Source organism: Leuciscus leuciscus (genome assembly GCF_965113295.1).
Source record: "Leuciscus leuciscus genome assembly, chromosome: 8".
NCBI classification, from domain to species: Eukaryota; Metazoa; Chordata; class Actinopteri; order Cypriniformes; family Leuciscidae; genus Leuciscus; species Leuciscus leuciscus.
The window spans coordinates 2,810,318-2,835,679 of record NC_138732.1 but is presented as its reverse complement, the minus strand read 5'-3'; the positions used below and the strand labels follow the sequence as shown (position 1 = coordinate 2,835,679).

At 39.5% G+C, this 25,362-nt stretch overlaps 1 protein-coding gene across 1 annotated transcript in view; it reads right to left on the bottom strand.

Annotated features, from left to right (window-relative positions):
• Positions 1–25,362, bottom strand: part of LOC309504114 (uncharacterized protein) — a 600,323-nt gene that overhangs the window by 146,165 nt on the left and 428,796 nt on the right. Inside the window, exon 3 of the mRNA XM_082177134.1 lies at positions 6,346–6,684. Within this exon, the coding sequence (XP_082033260.1) occupies positions 6,346–6,684 (339 nt within the window). The remainder of the gene's footprint in view (positions 1–6,345; positions 6,685–25,362) is intronic.

The following is a 25,362-nucleotide window of genomic DNA, read 5'->3' as shown; positions in this document are numbered from 1 at the left end:
AGAAGAAATGCAAAGATGCCTAAAAACAAAGGTGTCCAAAATGTCTTGGTCTTGTTTCAGAATCGGTATGCTCCGGTGAAAACATGTGTGAACTTTGATGAGGCCGAGAACAATATCGCTGTTAAACATGAGGTACAATAACAATGTTCAATATAAACAAGAATCCTGCTCTAATGCGACTAATTTACACCAACTCTAGTTGTTTCACATATAACTGTTGATTGTTAGATGATTTATCTAGCAATTGAAATTGACTGTAGGTTAAAACATTTTTTTTTTATATGTTAAATATTCCTTTCCCTCCTTTCACGTAAAAATACCACGTATCAACTGTAATTCATTAGCTTAACCATGTTGTTTAGTGACCCACACAAAATAACTGTGTAATAATAACAAAATAAGTGTAATAGTTAGACAAGGATGAAGTGAACTCATCTTTCACGTCGATGTTTCGTAGACATAGCAGAAAGATGTTCTAAAATAAATATGATTTGTTTAGTCTTAAACATTCTCATACTATAGAAGGACCGTCATTTAATTCTCTTTATGCCATATTTGTTCATGTTTTTCATACATTCCTATATGAACATGTTTGACCACGCTCTGTGACTATACACTTTTTGCAAAAACTGTACAAAAACAAGATGTAAACAGCGTAATATGTAATATGTAAAATGTCAATTCAAACGCTAAAACTGATCAATATAGTGGCTTTTTCTGTATTTGTTTTAAATGGCTCATGATGATGCATTTACTTTTAACTTTTAAGTTGACCTCTAGAGTTTAGGTTTTACCAAAGTGTTGAACTTTGTTTAACAGCCTCGAGCTTTGGATGAATATGCCTCTCTCAGTGCAATAGTCAGATGTTCAGTTCAGTTCAGTTCAGTTCAGTTCGAGTTTATTTATCCCTTAGGAAATTGGTTTTGCACAGGTGCTGCACATCACAAAAAACACTCACATAGCAAACACTCACATAATAAACACTCATGATTACAGATTATTTAACATTAGAATAGCAGTTGGTATGAATGAGTTCTTAAACCTCCTTGTTCTCCCTCCCATTACTCTATATCTACGTCCTGATGGAAGAATAACAAACTCTTTGTGTAATGGGTGTGTTGGGCAATTGATTATCGCAAAGGCTTTTTTGACAACATGTCCTTTAAAAATGTCCTGGGGCAGTATCTGCTGAGCTCCAATCACTTTCGAAGCAGTCTTTATCAGTTTGGTTATTCTGTTTCTGTTGGACAGGCTAATACAATGAAACCATACAATGTCACAATAAGAAATTACGGATTCAATAAAACTCCGATAAAACAGTGTCATTAACACTGAGCATACTTTAAAAGATGTGATTCTGTTGTAATAGTTTAAGTGTAAAACAGCATGCACTTTGTGTAATTCGTAGATAGAGGGAAAGTTGCACTAAATGAAGTATCAATTTAGTCAGACAGAAAGACTATCACTTAAATTCTTAATTGTCATTTATTTCTATAGACAGCTCTCAAAGAAACGTCTTCACCTAAAACACATACAGTCCAACATACAACATGTGAAACAGCGTTGTGCTATCTGAACAAGATGACTAAATCTAGCGGAGTAATAAAACCATCATTTGGAAACTTTTGTGTATTTATTATAAATGGCTCTTTTCTTAGTGATTTGGTCTTTTGAATCTTACATGGATTGTAAGGACATGTGTGATTCCTGTATACAGATTATGTTTTAAAGCTAGTCCATAGGGTGTGTAAAAATACACCCAAAGAATTAAGCACAACTATTTACACACATACTAAGTAGGAGAATATCTAACTGTATATTGTAGATCTGTTTATTTGGGGTCAGAGAACATCCTTAGCTCATACATCTCTTTAATTTTGTGCAAGATGTTGAAGTGTTGGTTAAAAGATAAAGGTATTAGTTAATAACAAACAGACAAAAAACTTTAAATCATCACGAAGCCATAATATTAATGTATAAAATATGGTATAATTACAGTTTAAAAATGACTTCCATAATATTTTATTTTAGTAAAGGTATGCCTGGATCACCCAACACAACGTTGTGCGTTGTGAGTGAGACCTCGCAAAGATTACACCGATATTAGATTTCTCGAACATTGCGTGGTTGCCTGAAACTTAGTCATCAACCTGCATTTATGTACGACTGTCATCTGTTATCATGGTTTAGTTGTATTTTAAAACAATGTTTTTCTTAAAAACGTATTTGGTAGCATGATTATCTTGTTTAATCGTGTATTCAGTCCATATATTTATCAGGTTGATATTTGTAGAAATAAGCAAAATATATTTATAAAACAAAAAGAACAAGTTAATGGCCTTGTGTCAGAACACAACAGGTATGAAGATATGTTTGGTTTTCTATTTTTTTATTCTAACTTTAAAGCTAGATTATCCTTTGAAAAGTGTAATACAGTATTTGATTTTTACACATTCGCCAACTGGCCTAAACCGTTGACCACTGAAGTTATGACTTCTGAAGGCCTCTCATGTGCAGATTCGCTCGGTTGAAAAAATGGTATTTTGTCATTTAAACATCTGAAATTAAACATCTGAAATTTGCCGGTATTCATAAAATATGTCCTCACTGGTGTAAAATGACCTCTGCCAATAATCTGACTTATCCTCGTAAGCGAAACATTTCTTATCTTTATTTACATGGCGGCTTCCATATCGTTCCGCCATCTTGAAAAACTATGATAGCAGAAAGGGGCAAAAAGCACTAGCCTACTTAGTGAATATTTGTTAACTTCACTAAAAGTCCAAAATTAACTAAAACATGAGTTTTTATTTTTTTAACAACTATTATTTTTATAAATGTTATTTAGTTTAATTATAAATAAAGCTAGTGTTAGGTGGGCGGAGACTCGGCTTCACACATACGGAACGTAAAACTAAACTTTAGTAGCATATTGTATTTTAGTTGATGTTGTTTTGAACGGTTTTTAAATCTGTTTGTGAAGGAAAACATTCTAACTTGTTTTACATTTTTCTGATAGGCCTAACGTTTTAAACTCTACACCTTTGTATTTTAACGGTCTGTAGGCTATCATTTTAAAAAGTTGTATGTGAAAGTGTTACATGTCTGTGAAAAAAACTGTTTGCCTATCGCTCACGTTTCACGGTTTTAAAGTTTAAAGCACATAGTTTTGAACAGATTCATTATTTTTTACTCCAAAACGCATTCTCAAACAATTATCAGATTTCTCCATTGGGAGATGTGGATTATCCTATCGAAGAGTGAATAAATCAGTAATTTAGTGAATATTTGTTAACTTCACTAAAACATGACTTTTAATTTTTTTAAACAACTATAATTTTTTATAAATGTTATTTAGTGTAATTATAAATAAATCTAGTGTTAGGTGGGCGGAGACTCGGCTTCACACATGATCTATAGCCTACTCATTCATGTTTCTACCGTCGATGACTGATGTATCATACGGAACTTAAAACTAAACTTTAGTAGCATAATGTATTTTAGTTGATGTTGTTTTGAACGGTTTTTAAATCTGTATGTGGAGAACCACATTCTAACTTTTTTCAGATAACGTTGTAAAACGTACGAATACTAAACCATTGCATTTTCACTTTATACACACATTGTTTTTAAAAAGTTTTGAATGTATGTGGAAAACAAAGTTTTTCTTTAATTAAAAACAACTCGCTGATCTGTTACCCAATACATAGCTGGTGTGGGAGTGGTCTAGGGGGGAGGTGTCTAGGGGTGGGAGGGGTCTAGGGGTGGGAGGGGTCTAGGGGTGGGAGGGGTCTACGTCTGGCTACTGGGCAGAACTGACAGATGTCTTTCTAACTCTTGGGATGTAAGAGTGTGGTCGCTTTTCGCTGAACTCCTCACGAGGACTTTAACTTTTGGAAATAAAATCTCTAAACCTTTGGATCCGGATATACCCTTAATGTTGGATAAATCTTTCGAGCTTTGGATATACCTTTTGGATATACATTTGGATATACCTTTGATGTGGAATATACCTTTGGAGATAATAAGAGTTTTGGCTCTCTTTCAACAAACGGATTTGCAAAAAACGTAAGGCTATTTTTTTAGATATTGTGATTTAACATGCTGTGTTTTTAATATTATGATGCGTTTGAGACACTTTTATGTAAAATGTAACATTTACAAATAATGTGTGAAAGTTAAATGCTTATGGATCAACATTTTTAAAAATGATCTTTTTGTAAATGAAAAACTCTCTTAAATTGATTTACTTTTCTGTAAATGACCGAACATTTAATTTTTTATGTTTTTAACATTTATGTTTTAACATAAAATGTTGTTTTAGATGTTTTAAAACTAACACATTTTGATATCTTTAAGAAAATATAATTAAAATTTTTCATTAATGTTTTAACATTTTACAAATGTGTGAGAACCCCAAAGATATGTGTATTTTAACTCTATACAACGTTTTATACACCTTTAAACACTATGCAATTGTGAATGTACAACTTTTCTTCAAATGTATTAGAAAATAGAACTATTTGCTCGATATAATTTTAATACATGTTGTTTTAACGTTTTAATGTGGATCGTGGGAAAAATTTCCCACGGTCACATGACCTGTCCAGAAGTGGGGGTGGGGTGGGGATGTTTGTAGGGAAGGGTACCGTGGGAAAATTCCCATGGTCACATGACCTGTCCGGAGGTGGGAGGGAGGGGGTAGAAGGGGGCGGGGCAAGCGTGGGACAATTCCCACGGTCCGGAGCTGAACATTGATTTTTCAACGTTTTAACATTTATGTTTTAACATAAAATGTTGTTTTAGATGTTTTAATACTAACACATTTTGATATCTTTAAGAAAATATAATTTCAACTTTTTTCATTAATGTTTTAACATGTTTAAAATGTTGTTTTAGATGTTTTAATACTAACACATTTTGATATATTTAAGAAAATATAATTTTAACTTTAAACAATGTTTATGCACCTTTAAACACAATGTAATTGTGAAAGTACAGCTTTTTCTTTAAATGTATGTTAGAAAATAGAACTATTCGCTTTTTCGGATTTTGTCATTTTTGGAGTTAAAAGCTCTAAGCCTTTGGAGATGGATAATAAGAGTTTTGGTTCTCTTTCAACAATGACTTGCAAAACGTAAGGCTATTTTTAGATACTATGATTTTAACATGTGTTTTTAATATTATGATGTGTTTGAGACACTTTTTTAAAGATATTTTATGTAAAATGTAAAATTTTACAAATTATGTGTAAAAGTTAAATGATCTTTTTGCATTGAAAAAACTCTCTTAACTTGTCATACTTTTCTGTAAATGACTGAACATTGATTTTTCAATGTTTTAACATTTTTAAAATGTTGTTTTAGATGTTTTGATACTGACACATTTTGATATCTTTAAGAAAATACAATTGAAACTTTTGTCATTGACATTTTATAGTTTTTAATGTGGATCGTGGGAAAATTTTCCCACGGTCACATGACCTGTCCAGAAGTGGGGTGGGGTGGGGATGTTTGTAGGGAAGGGTACCGTGGGAAAATTCCCACGGTCACGTGACCTGTCCGGAGGTGGGAGGGAGGGGGTAGAAAGGGGTGTGGCAAGCGTGGGAATATTCCCACGGTCAAAAAGGGGGCGGGGCTTAAGGGCAATAAATCACTCAAAGTGACATATAGTGCCCTATATTCTCTCTCTGAGTTAGTTCACCCAAAATCTGAGTTATATAAACATAATTCCTGGCTCTTCTCAGCTTTATAATGGGAGTGAATGGTACCTGAGATTTTGAAGCCCAAAAAAGTGCCTCCATCCATCATAACAGTGATCCATACGGCTCAAAAGGCCTTCTGAAGCAAAGCCATGCGTTTTTATAAGAAAAATATCCAAATTTATAACTTTATGCACGATAATCACTGGCTTCCACTCTAGTTCTGGCGTAAAGTAAGGGGTTAATTGAAATAAAATAAAATAAAATAAAATAAAATAAAATAAAATAAAATAAAATAAAATAAAATAAAAATAAATAAAAATATTAGTTGAAAAACTTAAAAGAAAATTTTAAATGTTGCATTGGCACTAAACTGAAATAAGTTTAAACTGAAGCACTAACATGATTAATTATTATTATAAGCTAATACAAAATAGTAAAACTGTAAACTATAAATAAAAAATAAATAAATAAATAACACTGATTTGTAGATTACAGCAGAATGCCATACTTCCACACTACTCTCACTATTACTGGAGTATGTAGTGTGTTTACTGTGTGTTACAGGAATAAAAACCTTCACAGAGAATCGAGATCTTTGAGAACATGAGATTGTAATGAGTCTGATAAGAGAGTTACTGTACCTTCAATAATCACTTGTAGATCTGCTTTAAATATTTCTGTGCCTTCTGAGTTAAAGACTTGTAATCTGTAATTCCCTGAATCTGCTCTGATCACAGTGTTTATTATCAGAATCCCATTATTGACTGACACTTCATCATGTCTGTTATTAAAGAGATCACATTCATCCTTATTTATACTGTTATTCTTTATTTTACAAACTGGATCATCTGGTCTGTTGCTTATACTCTTGTGTATCTTCAGGTCATATTCTCTAGTGTCCACCATAATCACACTGAGTTTGTCTCCGAGAACAGCGGAACAGGGAATTGCCTGATAAAACCAGCAGAACCGCTCCACACCTGAAGAACAAAACACACACACACACACACACACACACACACACACACACACACACACACACACACACACATTATCATAAATTAAAATATTACACAAACATTAATAGAATTTTAAATGATCCTTGAGATACATTTTTTATCAGTTTTCCATGAGGTTTTAAGTGTGTATATTTTCTAAAAACTAAAATTGTTACTTTGAGGAGTACACTAATATACTCTAAGAACATTGGCGAAAGAGAGAATAACAGAGTAGAGAGAGAGAGAGAGAGACAGAGAGAGAGATAGAGAGAGAGAGATAGAAAGAGAGAGAGAGAGAGAGAGAGACAGAAAGAGAGAGAGAGAGATAGATAGAGAGAGAGAGAGAGAGAGAGAGAGAGAGAGAGAGAGAGAGAGAGAGAGATTGGCATTTAAAAATCCCTTTATTAATTCAATAACATTTGGGATTTATCTGCATAAATATTTATAAACACACACACACACACAAAAACACTTTTTCCTTATTTTTTTCCAATTCCACCTATTTTTTCCAAATCACATTAGAAAATATTTAGATTAAAGCTTCCATTCCCATCAGGTTCACACAAAACAATTAATAAAAATAAAAAACCCTGGCATAATAAAAATAAATAAAATAAATAAAATAAAAAGCATACTCTATCTGCCCCTCACACACCGCACTCACTCCCAGGATGCAACACCAGAGAGAGAGAGAGAGAGAGAGAGAGAGAGAGAGAGAGAGAGAGAGAGAGAGAGAGAGAGAGGAAGCAGCAGAAAACTGAATGCATGTTTGATCTGTTTTAACTGAAAGCAACTTGCTCTAAAATGTCTTAAATATGTCAGTGCCATTGTTCTGTCTGGAGATGCACACCAGTAATGTGTTTTTTTTTTTTTTTTAAGGCACGTTTATAAAAGTTACTTAAACGCCCTATCTGAACTAAGGCCTAATCCTGGCTTAATCTAAGCCCTGTCTGTGAAACCAGGCTTTAAACACGTAAAACAGACTCAATTACTAGATCCTGCAGTTTATGGAAAAACTCTTACAGTGTTTTCATGTCAGAGCTTCATCATCAGAGAGTTTGAGCTGAAAGTCGACTCACATGCAGCAGTTTTCAGCATCAGCATCAGTCCAAAGATGAGCATCATTTCTAGAGTCCAGAAGAGCCAGTAATCCAGCAGAAGAGAGAAGATGTTTCTTCAGTCACACGATCACTAGAAGAGCCGCTGACACTCGTCTGTGCTCACCGTATATAAAGACTACTGCGCACTTTCTGAGAGAAAAGGAAGTTCACATCATTGACAGGAAAAGTACAAGCACAAGGAACAAAAATAACTAACACATACATGTCTTTTCTGTCCTGCTGTGGGCTTTCTATGACTAATGCTTCTGCAATTTTACATTTTCATGTAGACATTCTGTATGTTAATTCATCACCCGTTTGTTGCTTTTATAACTGCAGGACTCAAAATGAGCATCACTGAGCATCGACCGCAAGTATGTCTTTGATGATGAGTAGATGAACAAACCGTCTACTAAAGAAAACATCTGTCGGAAGACCGGTAGGGGCGCGTTATGGAGTAGACGTGCGAACCACGAGGTCCCAACATTTCGCTTAAAAATACTCACTAGCTTACTCAACTCGGTTTAGAGACAGTGTATCAGATGATTTAAGCAACAGAGAAACTACTTTTGTCCAAAATGCCTCCAAAAGGAACAGCAAAAACAGTTCAGACTACTATCCCGGAGTTGGAGGCTAACAGTCGCACAGCTGCTGCTAGCAAAGGTGCTATTGATGCTAGCACTTTACAAGCCTTCCGTGACATCGTAAAAGAAGTTATCAAAGAAGAGGCTGACAGTCTACGGGAAGAAATTAAGCGGTCTGTTGATCCCATAACTACAGTGCTTGATGAATGTAAGGTGAAGATACGCGAACACGAGGACGAACTCAACAACCAGGATGCCCGCTTATTGGAGATGGAGACTCGATATGCAGCGCTCAGCAGCAAGTACGATAAATTACAGGAAAAAGTGGATGATCTGGAGAACAGAGGGAGACGATGTAACCTTCGCTTACTGGGGATTCCGGAGGACCTGGAGCAGCGCAATCCGACCAGATTCATCGCTGGGTTGCTGCATGAGGTTCTGGGTGGTCCCAATGGTCTGGAGAAACCTCCTATCCTGGATAGAGCGCATCGAGCAGCGGGTAGACCCACAGAGGGTGGTCGACCGCGGCCGTTCATCATATGTGTCCACTACTACCATGAAAAGGAGCAAATACAACGCCTTGCCAGAGAGAAGGGTCGTTTGGAGTATCAGGGAAAGCAGATCTTCATCTTTCCGGACTATAGTGCTGATCTAAATAAACGCCGTGCAGCCTTCAACGAGGTGAAGAAGATGCTCCGGGAGAAAGGAGTGCGCTACAGGCTTTTTTACCCAGCCAAGCTTCAGGTGACCTTCAATGGAGTAACCAAGATGTTTGATTCTCCTACAGCTGCGAAAGACTTCTATTCCTCTAAGTTTGGGGACGATGAGTAACTGTGTTGCCAGATATACCGGCCTGTGAGTACACTTGGGAAAGGCATGTGAAAGGTTCGAGTTATGTTTATAAGGCGTTTGTTTATACTTTATATTTGGTCTTTGATAAGCCTCTTTCGTGATTACATATTCTTGTAATGTTCGTTTTACACTGTTAGGAAAAATCTAAACCATAGTAACATCATTTTTTTTTTTTTTTTTTTTTTTTTTTTTTTTTTTTTATATATTTTTTTTTTATTTTTTTTTTTTTATCAAGGTTCTTATTATTAATGACTTAGCTACTTAAATTTGCTGAATTACTACTCACAAAATCAAACAAGATAGATATTGTTTGGTTTTATTTTGTTTTATTCAAAGAGTAGACGTTTGCTAACTATTATTTATTTTATTTTATTTTTTTTTTCATTTAGTTTATCATATAATTAGAACGAGTTGTGTAGGCTATTATTCTTATAGGTTTGGGACCTTCGTAAGGAGAATGGATCTCTTAGAGGAAGTAGAGATGCTTCAGGGATTTGGTGTTTGTCGTTTGGGGACAGCACTTTTGGGGAAGGGGGGTTATGTGTATGTTGCGTGTTGTTTTCTTTATGTCCTTGTTATTTTTCTTTTTTATGTACGATTTCAGATTGCAGTTGAGTGTTCTTTATATTTACTTAAACATTTTTTGTTTGTGGTATGTCATATTTTACTTCCAGTAGGTTTTGACGGTGACTCTCCCCTCCGATAATCTTTCTTCTTTAACTAAGAATGGCTCCCATGTCAATTTTATAAGCTGGAATGTGAGGGGGATGAATCACCCAATAAAATGTAATAAGGTACTCTCTCATCTTTCTAATCTTAAGGGAGATGTGGTGTTTATTCAAGAAACACATCTTAAGAATTCCGAACATCAAAGATTAAAAAGGAGTTGGGTTGGCCAAATGTTTCATTCTAGATTTAATGCTAAAGCTAGAGGAACAGCGATTCTTATCAATAAAAATACTCCCCTCATAGTTTCCGATACAATAGCTGATTCTAATGGTCGATACATAATCGTGATTGGCTCATTGTTCAATACCCCACTTATTTTGGCGAATATATATGCCCCAAACTGGGATGATTACATGTTTTTTACTAAGTTGTTAAATTCTTTGCCCCAGGTTGATAGTCACTTCCTGATTCTCGGCGGGGATATGAATACGGTTATGGACCCTGTGCTTGACCGCTCTTCGGCGAAGCATTTTTCAATTTCAAAATCTGCGCAAGCTTTACAGTCTTACTTACAGACGTATGGGCTTGTGGACGTTTGGCGACTTCTCAATCCCTTAGCTAAACAGTACTCCTTTTTTTCAACGGTACATCAAACATATTCACGTATAGATTATTTTTTTGTCGATAAAAAGATTCTCCATAAGGTTAAAACATGTAATTATAGCAGCATAGTTGTATCAGATCACAGTCCACTTATTTTAGAATTCAAGTTTCCGGAACAATCACATGCATATGTCTGGAGACTTAACCCTCTCTTATTGTCTGACGATTCATTTACAGATTACATCTCCAAACAAATTGAGCTATTCCTGGAAACAAATGTCACCTCAGATGTGACTTATAGTCTTATTTGGGAAAGCTTAAAAGCTTTCTTACGAGGTCATATAATATCATACTGCGCCAATGCTAAAAAGCAGAAACAGAAACGTTTAATTGAATTGACAGATCTAATAGCACAATTAGACAATCAGCACTCTTCAAACCCTTCTCCGGATTTGTATAAACAGCGGATGGTATTGCAAACTGAATTTAATATGATTTCGTCCCAACAGGCTGAGCAGATGATTTTCAAGTCAAGAAGGTTATGGTATGAGCATGGAGAAAGGGCATCAAAAATATTAGCACACCAATTACGGAAGTCAGAAGCCACCCAGTTCATATCTGAAATTAGAACCGAGAATGGCCAAATTACCACTAACCCTCAGAAAATAAATGAGAGTTTTCAATCTTTTTATTCTGGGCTCTATCAATCAGAATCCCTGCATTCACCCGAGTTGTTCGATAATTTTTTTGATGAATTGGTTGTCCCAACCTTAAATGTTACATTTAAAGAAAAGTTGGACGCTTGCATCTCTGTTGAAGAAGTCAAAATGGCAATAAGTTCAATGCAGGGGGGGAAGTCACCGGGACCCGATGGCTTTCCGGTTGAATTCTTTAAAATTTTCAAAGATAGCCTTGCTCCTTTATTGCGCAACATGTTCATAGAATCTCTAAATGCAAAATCCCTGCCACCGACGTTACGACAGGCAACGGTGTCGCTGCTACTGAAGCCGAACAAAGATCCGTTAGACTGCTCCTCCTACCGCCCTATATCTTTGTTGAATGTGGACTTTAAAATATTGTCTAAAACTCTGGCTATTCGACTTGAGCAGCAATTACCTTCCTTAATAGCTCCGGATCAAACCGGCTTTATTAAAGGTAGGCTTGGATTGTTCAATTTACGTCGTTTTTTCAACATACTGAACACACCGTCAGCATCAACTCCAGAAATTGCCTTATCACTTGATGCTGAGAAGGCGTTCGATAGAGTGGAGTGGGACTATTTGTTTTATACTCTTAATAAATTTGGTTTTGGACCTAAATTCATCTCCTGGATCCGCTTACTCTACTCTTCCCCATTGGCTCGTGTTAGGACAAACTCTTGTTATTCTCCCTATTTTCCACTTCACCGCGGAACTAGGCAGGGGTGTCCCTTATCCCCTCTTCTTTTCGCTTTGTCTATTGAGCCCCTAGCAATCAAGTTAAGAGCAGAAAACAGGATCCAAGGCATCCATAGAGCAGGCCAAGAACATAAACTCTCATTGTACGCGGATGACCTCCTGTTATATGTGTCGGATCCTCTTGGGTCTCTTCCTCATGCTTTCACTATCTTTAACAACTTTGGCAGTATATCAGGCTACAAGTTAAATATTCACAAAAGTGAGTTACTCAAAATTAACTCTAAGGCAAAAAACATTTTGTTTGACAATTTCCACTTTAAGGTTAAATCAGACTATATAACTTACCTGGGAGTCAATGTAACCCGCTCATATAAATTACTCTATGAAAAAAACTTTGTCCCACTTTCTGAAAGAACAAAATCTGATTTAGAGAGATGGAATAACTTGCCATTATCACTGATTGGCCGTGTCAATTCTGTAAAAATGAACATATTACCAAAGTATTTATATTTATTCCAGTGTATTCCACTCTATTTACCAAAAAAGTTTTTTGTTACTTTAGATAAACTTACTTTAAAATTTATTTGGAATGGTAAATCTGCACGCATACGCAAAGAGTTTATGCAAAGGCCTAGATCACTAGGTGGTCTGGCCTTACCAAGTTTTCAACTTTACTATTGGGCAGCTAATATACGTAACATGCTTTACTGGTTTAGTGATTCAAATTTCGAAACTCCCTCTTGGGTGCACATTGAAGCATCTAATTGTGGGAAAACATCTTTATCTGCTCTGCTGAGCTCAGCACTTCCCTTAGAATTGCATACATATAAACACAATCCTCTGCTTTATGACTCCCTTAGAATCTGGGTACAATATAGGAAGAAATTTGGTCTATTTGGAATATCAAGGAAAGCACCTCTGTGCTCAAATCACATGTTTCCACCCTCCTTGAATGATTCGGCTTTTGAGACTTGGAGCAGTAAAGGTTTACAGACTTTAAAAGACCTTTTTATAGATGGAATTTTTGCTTCATTCTCACAGTTGACTGACCAATTTAATATACCTGGTACTCACTTTTACCGTTATCTGCAGATACGCCATTTTATAGCTAGTAGATTCACAACCTTTCCTAACTTGCCAGAGATAACTCCTCTGGATAATATTCTTGATATAAATGCTCATAAGAAGGGAGTGATTAAAGGAATTTATTGTTTACTGTTAGAAATACACACCCCTTCTCTCTCCATTATTAAAGCTCACTGGGAAAAAGATTTGGAGATAAATTTATCAGATGATCTTTGGGACTCTATGCTGAAGAGGGTGCATTCATCCTCTATTTGCGCCAGACATGGACTCCTTCAATTTAAGGTCCTTCATCGTTTGCATATTTCTAAGGAGAAGTTGGCTAAGTTTTATCCAGATAGTGATCCAATGTGTAATCGCTGTAAAGCAGATATTGGTTCACTTTTACATACCTTCTGGACATGTCCTAATCTCAATAAATATTGGACATCTATATTCAACACTTTTTCTGAGGTGTATAGAGTTAATTTCACTCCCTCTGTTTTGACTGCACTTTTTGGGGTAGTACCCTCTAACATTTCTTTAACTAAACATTATTCAAACGCTATAGCTTTTGCCTCTTTGCTTGCGCGGCGTCTCATACTCTTAAGGTGGAAACAGGAACATCCCCCAACACATGACCAATGGATCGCTGACATTATGAGGTTTTTAAACATGGAAAAGATGAGATGTACTCTAACTGGTTCATTGTCTAAATTTAATAAAGCATGGCAGCCATTCTTAAAATATATGGAAACTTTCAAAATGTGCACTATACCATGTCATGAAAAATCAGCCACGTCTTAAATGTGATAGCTTAACTGCTGAAAATCTGATCCTATTTGTTAAACTCATTATTTTATTTTATTTATTATTATTTTATTTTTAGTTATTTATCTTTTGTTTTGTTTGTCTTTTGTTGGTTTTGTTTAATGGTATTTAAACTGCTTAATTGGCTAACCTTAAATGTCTAATTATGTTGTCTTCTATGTTGGGGTTTTTGTTGTTGTTGTTTAAAAAAAAGGCACAGCAGAGAGAAGTTTCATTGTGCTATGCTGTTGTAAGCTGTCAAAAATCATAAATAAAATGAAAAAAAAAAAAAAAAAAAAATGAAAACATCTGTCACGATTTGCACGTCGTCTAACAACTTTTACCAAAGTTTGAATCAACGTGTCCTGTTATTTTCACTAACAATTGAAAATGTATCTATTTGGTGTTGTTTGTGAATATTATATCAAAAGAAAAAATAAATGGCAAGCGAGCAGTTTAAGCAGTGTGTGCATCCCGGCCCTCGTTTTATTACGGGTGGGGACACACATGAGATGTGTGTTTACTGCCTGGGAGCGCAGCACGCCCGGGCTTGCGGCCACTGTGAAGCACTACCGATCAGAGTCCTGCGCTCCCGCCTGGCTGTATTTGATGAAGCCGGCCAGGCTCGCGCTCCCCGCGGTTCGGGTGACTCAGATCATGGGGCTCGCAAAGAGAGAGCCATGGGTCCTGTGCACTGCAGAAAAGGGGTACAGGCTACAGTTCCAGGTTCGCCCACCGAAGTTCAACGGGGTGATCTGGACTGCAGTGGACCCAGAGCAGGGTCGAGTGTTAGAACAGGTAGTTCACTCGCTGCTGGCAAAGGAGGCCATAGAGTATGTTCCTCCACCAGACAGGGAGTCCGGGTTCTACAGCCGGTGCTTCATAGTTCCAAAGAAGGATGGAGGGTTGCATCAAATTTTAGATCTAAGACATCTGAATTGGTCTCTGAGGAGGTTCAGGTTCAAGATGCTCACCATTCCTATTATCGTGAGCCAAATCAGGTCCGAGGACTGGTTTGTCATGATAGATCTAAAGGATGCATACTTCCACGTCTCCATCCTTCCATTCCACAGGAAGTTCCTGAGGTTCGCTTTCGGGAGTGAAGTGCACCAATATCGGGTTCTCCCATTTGGCCTTGCACTCTCCCCTCGCACCCTAGTGCATGGATGCAGCCCTGGCCCCGCTGAGGCTCCAGGGCATCCGTGTACTAAATTACATCGACGACTGGCTCGTTTTGGCCCAGTCTCGAGATCTGGCAGTTCGGCATCGAGATGTTGTCCTTGGCCATATTCAGAACTCATATTTTGAGACTCAACCCGAAAAAGAGCGTGTTGATGCCCACCCAGAGGACTACGTTCGTGAGGGTGGTGTGGGACTCGACTACGGTGCAGGCACGAATATCTCCTGCACGTCTCGAGTCTATCCTGGCCATGGTGACAGGATAAAGGTAGGCTGCGCCATCACTGTAAAACAGTTTCAGAGACTGTTGGGGCTCATGGCAGCTGCGTCCAACGTGATACCTTTTGGCCTTCTGCACATGAGAGCCACTGAGGGGAAATCCGTTCCAGATGATAAGGGTTACACGCAGATGCCTTTGATTCCCAATCAATGTGGAAGAAATCTTAGTTTCTGTCCCAAGGGCCTGTGTTGGGAGCGCCATGTTGCCGGAATGTCGTTTTGACAGACGCATCCCACACGGGCTGGGGCGCGATCATGGACGGCCGCTTTACAAGAGGTCTGTGGCAGGACCAGATTTCTTCCTGCCACATAAACTGCCTAGAGATGTAGGAGGTCTTCCGGGTTCTGAGGATTTGCTTGATCTCTTGTGTATCTTCAGGTCATATTCTCTAGTGTCCACCATCATCACACTGTATCCGAGAGCAACGTAACAGGGAATTGCCTGATTAAACCAGCAGAACCACTCCACACCTGAAGAACAAAACACACAGACACACACACACACACACACACACACACACACACATTATCATAAATTAAAATATTACACAAACATTCGTAGAATTTTATAGGATCCTTGAGATACATTTTTTATCAGTTTTCCATGAGGTTTTAAGTGTGTATATTTTCTAAAAACTAATATTGTAACTTTGAGGAGTACACTAAGATACTCTAAGAACATTGGCGAAAGAGAGAATAACAGAGTAGAGAGAGAGAGAGAGAGAGAGAGAGAGTCTCCAGGGTTGCCAACTCTCACGCATCTGGCGTGACACTCACGCTTTTAGCATCAATCTCACGCACACGCAAGAAATGTCACGCCAAAATCCATGTTTCTCCCCTCTCAATCCGTTAATTTTCTGTGGATGACTATACTAGACCACAGCGTATAAATGACAGGAGAGGAGTTTAAGGCACACAGCTGTAACATCTGCCTACAACGTTCTCACTGCAGTATTCTCTGATCGTTGATTCGCTGAAAACCTTGCACCTGATATGTCAGTTGCTTGTGAAAAGTTCAGAGAGAGTTCGGAGCATAGGTTCGGAGTCGGAGCCACTAATGTGCGTTTGAAAGTTTGGATGACAATCAAGATAAGCAGATAATAAAATGGTGTGCCTTTCTCTACAGACGTAGCCTTGCCTAATCAGTCTGTGTGCCGAGAGTACAGACTTCAAGTTGCGTAGAGAGTACAGACTTCAAGTTAGGATACGTACCAAAAACTTTTAAGCTGGCTATGATTAAACCGCTTGTTAAAAAAACGCAACTTAATCCTACAGATAAGGCGTTGTCGGGAAAATTCGTTTCGCGCACCTACCCCGAAGTGGCAAAATAAAATTAAATTCTGTATCAAAATTTATAGGGAAAGCGTTTCTCACAGGTTCGCGTTTAAAGTCTGTGTAGAGAGAATGGTGTCGTCTTAGCGGCCCCTAATTTAATAACAAATGATCGTTGCGACGGAAGCGAATCAATCAAAACTAACTTTAGCTGGACAATAACTTTATTAAAGAACCGCTATAAAGCCAAAACAATCTCTGTTACCTTAATTTATACGCTTATCTCTGTAAAGCTGCTTTGAAACAATCTACATTGTTAAAAGCGCTTTATAAATGAAGATGACTTGACTTCAACTATAGTTGCGAACGTTGTCTGATGAGCGTTATGTGGGCTAGCTAAATTGCTCAATAAAAATAGGCTCATGGTACAAATTAAGTTTTGGCAAATCGGGCAAGTGGCATTTAAAAATTCCCCAAATGATCAAAGGTTGCCCAGATTGTGTTGAGCGAGCCTGCCACACTCAAATGCGGATGCTGAGCGAACCTTTTCAGTTATTGGCCTAAACAAGACTGACACCACGAACAGACTGTCACTTGATGGCATTCAGATCATTTTACTGACTCGCTTGCTCGATCTCGTTCATTAAAATGAACAAATCTTTTTTCGAGTCTGTTAGGGTGTACCGTCGGTGAAGGTGTAAAATCAATGACGATGGAGAAGAATTCTCAATCCAGGGTGTTTATTTTGGTGCAAAAGTGATTCCCAAGCAAAAATATATACAGTAACAAAAACTAAGGCAAAAAAATAAATAAAAATTATAATAATAATAATATATATATATATATATATATATATATATATATATATATATATATATATATATATCCATAAGAGGTTCACATGTATTCTGGCTATGCCAATATCCAGGCCCAAAAATACAAGGAGTGACCCCACACTCCAAACACTCTCCTAAAAATGGCTACCAGGAGCCTTTTTATAGAGTTAGGCTCCTCCCACTTCTGGAACATACCATGTATAAATAAATGATCATTTTAAAGCAAGATAAAACTACACAAATATTTTAAACAAATGGTATGAACATGCAACCTATGCATCACACTGTTAATTACAAAATCATGTCTAAACAGTGCAAAGATGTCTGAGAAATGATAGTTTCCCTGATTTCCCCCTGTGATGTCACTGACAATGAAAGTCCCCTTCCTACTGGGCAATTAGTGGCTTTAAAATGGCAGCCATCGCTAACTATAGCTGTGTCCCAATTTGAAGGCTGCATCCTTCGAAGGATGCAGACTTCGAAGGATGCAGCCTACGTGGCCTTCGAAGGAGGCTACGAATGTAGCCTTCATTGGATATCTAATTGAGCCACCAGGTGTCCCCAATTGCCGCATTCTAAACGGTGCGAGAGGAGAGCTGCCATCCTACATGACTTTTGTGAAATTTCAAAAATTCCAAATTCAAACAAGTAAATATGGAGCCAGAATTGCTCATTTTTATTTTTATTTTTTATATGTTACTGGAGGAGATGGTGTTAGGGATTCATCCCCGGCGCCGCCGGGTGATGTATCTCAGGCTTTGCCAAGACCATGGGCAGGTAAATTTAACTGGTTTGCTGCGTCCTTAATTGACGGATTACACTTTTAAATGTAGCTAATTATTGGTTCAACTTACTTGAATAATCTAATGATACATATGAAAATACAAAATACACAAAACGGTTTGAATGTTGACTTAAATCTTACCAAGATTCAATTTTATATAGTTTATTCTCTTGACCATGGTGAACATATTTTGAACCCTGTTTTATTTTACACAGTTTAAACACACACAAAAAAAAACAATACAAAAAAAATGTAGGAAACACATTACTGCAACTAGTAATTTGCAGCTGTCACAGTTGCTAGGCAACAAGACCTCCATAAGTTAGTTAGCAACAGTTTGTAAATGTGATGGTGGACTGTAAGGAACTACATTTGTTACTACTGAAGTACTTTTTTCCCCTCACAGGACAGCAATACTACAAAAAACATGGTCGTTTACAATATGATGTAATTTTGTAAATTAAACTACCCAACAGTAGGCTATATAAAGTACTTAATGTAACAACATTCAACCTATTCAGAAGTAAAATGCAACATAGCAGTAATATTGATGCAAAAGCATACATATATATATATATATATATATATATATATATGAAGAGTTCAGATGCAAAAGCCTCTAAATGCCATCTGAAATTTTCTTATAAAATGATAATTTTTATCAAGCTTGTATATTTAAGTTCAGTAATTTCACTTAAATGACAATTAATAGGTAATCTTCATTGCCATTTAAGTGAAATTATTGAATTTAAATATACAAGCTTGATAAAAATTATCATTCTATAAGAAAATTTCAGATGGCATTTAGAGGCTTTTGCATCTGAACTCTTCATATATATATGTGTGTGTGTGTGTGTGTATATATATGGTTTTGCATCAATATTACTGCTATGTTGCATTTTACTTATTTACTTTTACTCTTACTTTTACTCTTGATGCATTAGAGTATGCAAAATTACACATTTACTTAAGTAAGGTTTTAAATATGATATAAGTTTTTCCCCAATGTGGTACACAAATTTCTCTTTTCCTTCTTTCCCTAATTAAGAACAGACCCCTGTACTGCAGAATAAACCTGAACGTTCCAGTGCTGGACAGGTTTTTTAATGAAATGGAAGACACTCGACCTGATTTTCGGCTGAGCAGGGAGGCCCTGAGAGTGCTGCTGGACCTGTTGAGAAGTGACCGGCGACACGGATGGGGTTCCACAATAGAGACCCTGATATTTCTTTTCTGGCTGGCGTGTGGTACATCATACAGGGTCGTCTCCAGAGCATTTGACATGCCTCGTTCCACTATCCACCGCATTGTCCACCGGGTCGCTGAGGAGGTGGTGGCCATCCGCCACCAAGTCATTCACCTCCCAAACACCCCAGAAGACCTGGAGGCAGTTTGCCGTGGGTTTGCAGGGCTGGCAAGACACCGGGCTTTCTTGAAAGCTGCAGGAGCAATCGACGGCTGCCATGTCCGCATCAAGCCTCCAAGCGGTCCTGATGGTCAATGCTACAGGAACAGGAAACTGTTCCCTTCCATCATCCTGCAGGCTGTTTGTGACCATCAGGGCCGCTTTATTGACACCTACGTGGGCTGGCCCGGGTCAGTGCATGACGCACGGGTGCTCCGCCACAGCCCACTGTTCAGGAGGTCAGTGTACCCTCCTCCAGGGCACTTCATCCTCGCAGACGGCGGGTACCCATGTCTCTAACACCCACTCCCCCTCATCACTCCCTACAAGAGGCCAGTACGAGGTGTGGGAGCCCAGCGCTTTAATCTCCATCATTCCAGGGCACGCTCCATTATAGAGCGTGCTTTTGGGATGATGAAGACCAGGTTCAGATCCATCTTCCTGAAAGCGCTGGAGGTGCACCACACCTTTGTAAGTGAATTAAAAATACACTTTAAAAATACTGCAAAATAATAAACGCAATCTGTTAAAAAATATAAATTTATTCCTTAATTCCATTTCAGGTCATAACAGCCTGTGCCATCCTCCATAACATCTGCCTTGGGGTCGGTGACATCATGGCCCTGGAGGATGAGCATGAGGAGGATGATGCAGAGGATGAGGGGGAGCACGGTTTGGAGACGGTCAGTGGTGCTCCCTGGCGTGACCAGCTGTCTGCAGAGGTGTCTGCCCTGGAGGAGGTGCCAATTGACCACGACTATTTGTAACAGGCAAGTAAGAGAATTGTAAAGTTACAATGCATAAGGAAAAATTTTTAATGTTGTTGTATGTCGAAATATTTTATTTTAATATTAAAATATTTAATATTTTATGTATGTTGAATTTTTTTTATCCCTCTTTCTGAAAATATCTCAGTGAGATGGCAGCCGTTGATTGAGTCAGCCCTGCAAACCTGTTGAAATACAATGCAGTGGACAGTGGAAATATGCACTCAAACACTCTGGAGACCATCCCAGATGATGTCCCACCAGCAGGAGGCTTTACCAGGGTCTCTATTGTGGAGCTCATCCCAGTCCAGCAGCACCATCAGAGTCTCCCTGTTCAGCTGAAAGTGTCCATTTTTTTTTTCAATCTGATTTATGTACCATTAATTTGAATTGTTTTCCTGTTGTTGTAAATATTTGTAAAGTACTTAATCATTTTCATTTTACACGCTAAAAAAAACATGTATACAAGTCAAGAACAATTATTTTATTTCCAAATGTTTTGGTTTTTTTCAATTCCATATGTAAAACGTATTATAAAAATAAACAATGTACAAAAATTGCCTTGCCTCATTTACAAATAACTTAAATTCCATATAGGTTTTAACTTAACACAAACAGTGTACAGAAATTACTTTTTCATGTAAAAATAAGTGACAAAAAACATAAATACCAAAACTGATTCAAACAAATGTAAATATTTTTTTTTTTCGACCATTCTCTCCAGGAGAGCAAACAGTCTGTCCATTCTCTCCCTGCTCTCTTGTGCTCTCCTCTCCTCTGTTTCCCTCTGAAACCTCATGTCCTCCCTCATTAGCTCAAGGAGCTCGTCATGGCCCCTTTTTCTGGCTGCTGAGGCTGTCGGGGCGGCTGTCGGGGCGGCTGAGGTTGTCGGGGCGGCTGAGGCTGTCGGGGCGGCTGAGGCTGTCGGGGCGGCTGTCGGGGCGGCTGAGGTTGTCGGGGCGTCTGAGGCTGTCGGGGCGTCTGAGGCTGTCGGGGCGGCTGAGGTTGTCGGGGCGTCTGAGGCTGTCGGGGCGTCTGAGGCTGTCGGGGCGGCTGAGGCTGTCGGGGCGGCTGTCGGGGCGGCTGAGGTTGTCGGGGCGGCTGAGGCTGTCGGGGCGGCTGAGGCTGTCGGGGCGGCTGTCGGGGCGGCTGAGGTTGTCGGGGCGTCTGAGGCTGTCGGGGCGTCTGAGGCTGTCGGGGCGGCTGAGGTTGTCGGGGCGGCTGAGGCTGTCGGGGCGGCTGTCGGGGCGGCTGAGGTTGTCGGGGCGGCTGAGGCTGTCGGGGCGGCTGAGGCTGTCGGGGCGGCTGTCGGGGCGGCTGAGGTTGTCGGGGCGTCTGAGGCTGTCGGGGCGTCTGAGGCTGTCGGGGCGTCTGAGGCTGTCGGGGCGGCTGAGGTTGTCGGGGCGGCTGAGGCTCGGGGCGTCTGAGGCTGTCGGGGCGGCTGAGGTTGTCGGGGCGGCTGAGGCTGTCGGGGCGTCTGAGGCTGTCGAGGCTGCTGGGACTGCCCGGGCTGAACTTGGCCCTGGTTTGTCCTCAGGGAGGGAGGCAATTAGGACAGGGGGGTTGTTGGAAGGCCTCTGTCCCAAAACCTCATCCATGAGGACAAACCACGGCCAAGTTTCAGCAGTGGATTTTCCGCTCACCCCCTCACCTGTCCCAGGACACTTGCAATCCTAAGGCAGAGCAAATACACCATACCTGTTGTTAACAACAAGAACACCACAATACATTTCAGCAAAGATGTGTCAATTAACTTGCTTACCTTGTATTTTTTTTTTAAGTTGTCCCATTTTCTTTTGGCCTGCAAGGGAGTGACCTTCCCCAGCAGGTCCATTTTCTACAGAACTTTCCTAAAAAAGGAGAAAAAAGGAAAGAATTATGAAAAATATTAAGACAGGGTTGCAATCTTAACATTAAAAAAAAAAAAAAAAAATCACACAGCAGTACATGCATACAAAATACTCCTGGAATATATTTCTGGATCCTCAAGTTTGCTTAACACGTTTATATACAAAAAAACTACATAAGAGAAAGACCATTGCCTTAACTAGTTGTCTCATTGCTGTGGGCTTTGTATAGGGTGAGGGCTAATTTTTGCATACAAGAGGCAGCTAGTGGAAATATTACAAATGGTTAATGCCTTTAATGACTTTGACTTTTACCTCCAAGCCACAGTGGCCGAGTTTTTGGCCCCTGTAAATAAATAATCATGTTCGGCCCTTAAACGAATAAAGTCAGCCGTCTGCTCCTTGGTCCCTGAAACAAAAAGAATTACAACAGGTTTTGCCTCAGACCACCTGATAAATGAAGCTGCAGTTTTTTAGTTTAAGTTCAGGTTTTTTAAGAAACACCCCTGGGTTTTAACACTTGTTTCGCTAGCTATTTTAATAAATTAAAACACAATACTTACATTTATAAGTGAATTCCTCAGCCACGACACTACTGACACCAGACGTTTTTTGGGAATAAACTTGCGTGAAGTTGCGTCGTCACCGTTTATATACTGGTCGTCACCGGCGCGCTATGAATTCTGGGGAAGGGTAGGCCACGAAGTGTCCATTTTTGTATCCTTCATTTGTCAGAGAAATGAAGTGCGCATTTGGCGGCGCATTTGAATGACATACCAAACTGGAGCAGCCTTCGTCGCGCCGCGGTGACGCAATCAGCCTTCGAAGCGTGCAGAGTTTGAATTGGGACAGCCTTCTTAGCACTGCTGTGACGCAATCTGCCTTCAAACGTGGCCTTCGAAGCGTCATAGACAGTATATAAACTGGACACAGCGACCCCATTGGATTCAACGGAGACAAGTGAAGTCAATTAGAAGCACGAACTTCCTGATGGTCGAGTGTACTGCGCAGACTCAAACTGAGCTTGACGACGTAGATGTGACGTGAGCAACCCGTCTATCTACTAGTAGCTGTAGCAAGAGAAATCTGAATCATTCCCTTCCGAAACTTGCAGAGACGGAGATCGTGAGTAGGAGGTGTCTATGAGCTAGAAGCAGGAGAAACTTTTGCTAAGTATTCTGATTAATTACTTTATCATTTTGCCTCCACGTCCCCCCGATTGCCCGCGAGCTTCTCCTCCTGTCCATACGGTAATCTCTCTACTGTGCGACAGAGAGTCGCATGTTATGACGCAATCGTTAGCCTATTTTTACAAAAACTGCTTCTACGGGGCCATAACGTAAGATACAAGGTAATGGAGCCTTTTATACATTTTCGTGTTTCTTTAGAAATAAATAATGGACAAATGGAGTCTTTAAACGCCTCAGATGTAAAGTTATTCGCTGTCAAAGTGACGCCGAAATGAATGGGAGTCAATGGGATGCTAACAGCAGGTGATGGTCAGCTAGCCAATGGCGGCGCCCGGGGCTACTTCAAAATAATATGAAACCCTGCCCCCCTGCGAAGCGTGCGTGTTTGAATTGGGACAGTCTTCGTCGCGCAGCTGTGACGCAATCGGCCTTCAAACGCGGCCAATCAGTCTTCAAATACGGCCTTCAAAGGATGCAGTCTTCAAATTGGGACACAGCTTATATGTTAGTTTGTTACAGGGGAAATAAGCTGTTAACATTTGTAAAAAAGTTTGGTGTGGTTTCTTTGAATGTTAAATCATAACAAAACAAAACATTTAGCATTGAGTCAAAACAAACAACCAACAAAAGAAAAGAAAATAATATAAAAAAACCATGTAACTAAGCAGAGGGCCTATTACACCACCTAAACAGAAAAATAACCACACATCTAGTATACGATGTTATTTTGCCGGCATGTAGATTGTGTGTGTATTGGTGTAAACTGTTTATGGGTGTACATGCACTTCAGCAGTCCTTTCAAAATAAAAGTCATTTTAGTCTTAGGTCATTGGCTATCTGTGACAGAGTCATTTCGTTCATTTAAGTGGCTTTAAATGTTATACTTTTAACAGCCAAATTCCACGAACACATCCACCTACGCAGTCTTTATCATATTCTGAGTTAAGATATCATTATAATGCAGTCAAAAATAATTTACAGGGAACATAAATAATTACTTTACCTTTCGTTTGGTCTTGTGACAGACGCAATGAACGGATTGAACTCTGCTTCAGATACGAGCTCCTGCAGAGGGAGTGAAGCAGGCCTAATGTGACCACTGTGGCACTGGTTACAGGCCTAATGTGACCACTGTGGCACAGGTTACAGGCCTAATGTGACCACTGTGGCACAGGTTACAACAGGCCTAATGTGACCACTGTGGCACAGGTTACAACAGGCCTAATGTGACCACTGTGGCACAGGTTACAGGCCTAATGTGACCACTGTGGCACAGGTTACAGGCCTAATGTGACCACTGTGGCACAGGTTACAGGCCTAATGTGACCACTGTGGCACAGGTTACAGGCCTAATGTGACCACTGTGGCACAGGTTACAACAGGCCTAATGTGACCACTGTGGCACAGGTTACAGGCCTAATGTGACCACTGTGGCACAGGTTACAGGCCTAATGTGACCACTGTGGCACAGGTTACAACAGGCCTAATGTGACCACTGTGGCACAGGTTACAGGCCTAATGTGACCACTGTGGCACAGGTTACAGGCCTAATGTGACCACTGTGGCACAGGTTACAACAGGCCTAATGTGACCACTGTGGCACAGGTTACAGGCCTAATGTGACCACTGTGGCACAGGTTACAACATGCCTAATGTGACCACTGTGGCACAGGTTACAGGCCTAATGTGACCACTGTGGCACAGGTTACAACAGGCCTAATGTGACCACTGTGGCACAGGTTACAACAGGCCTAATGTGACCACTGTGGCACAGGTTACAGGCCTAATGTGACCACTGTGGCACAGGTTACAGGCCTAATGTGACCACTGTGGCACAGGTTACAGGCCTATTGTGACCACTGTGGCACAGGTTACAACAGGCCTAATGTGACCACTGTGGCACAGGTTACAACAGGCCTAATGTGACCACTGTGGCACAGGTTACAGGCCTAATGTGACCACTGTGGCACAGGTTACAACAGGCCTAATGTGACCACTGTGGCACAGGTTACAGGCCTAATGTG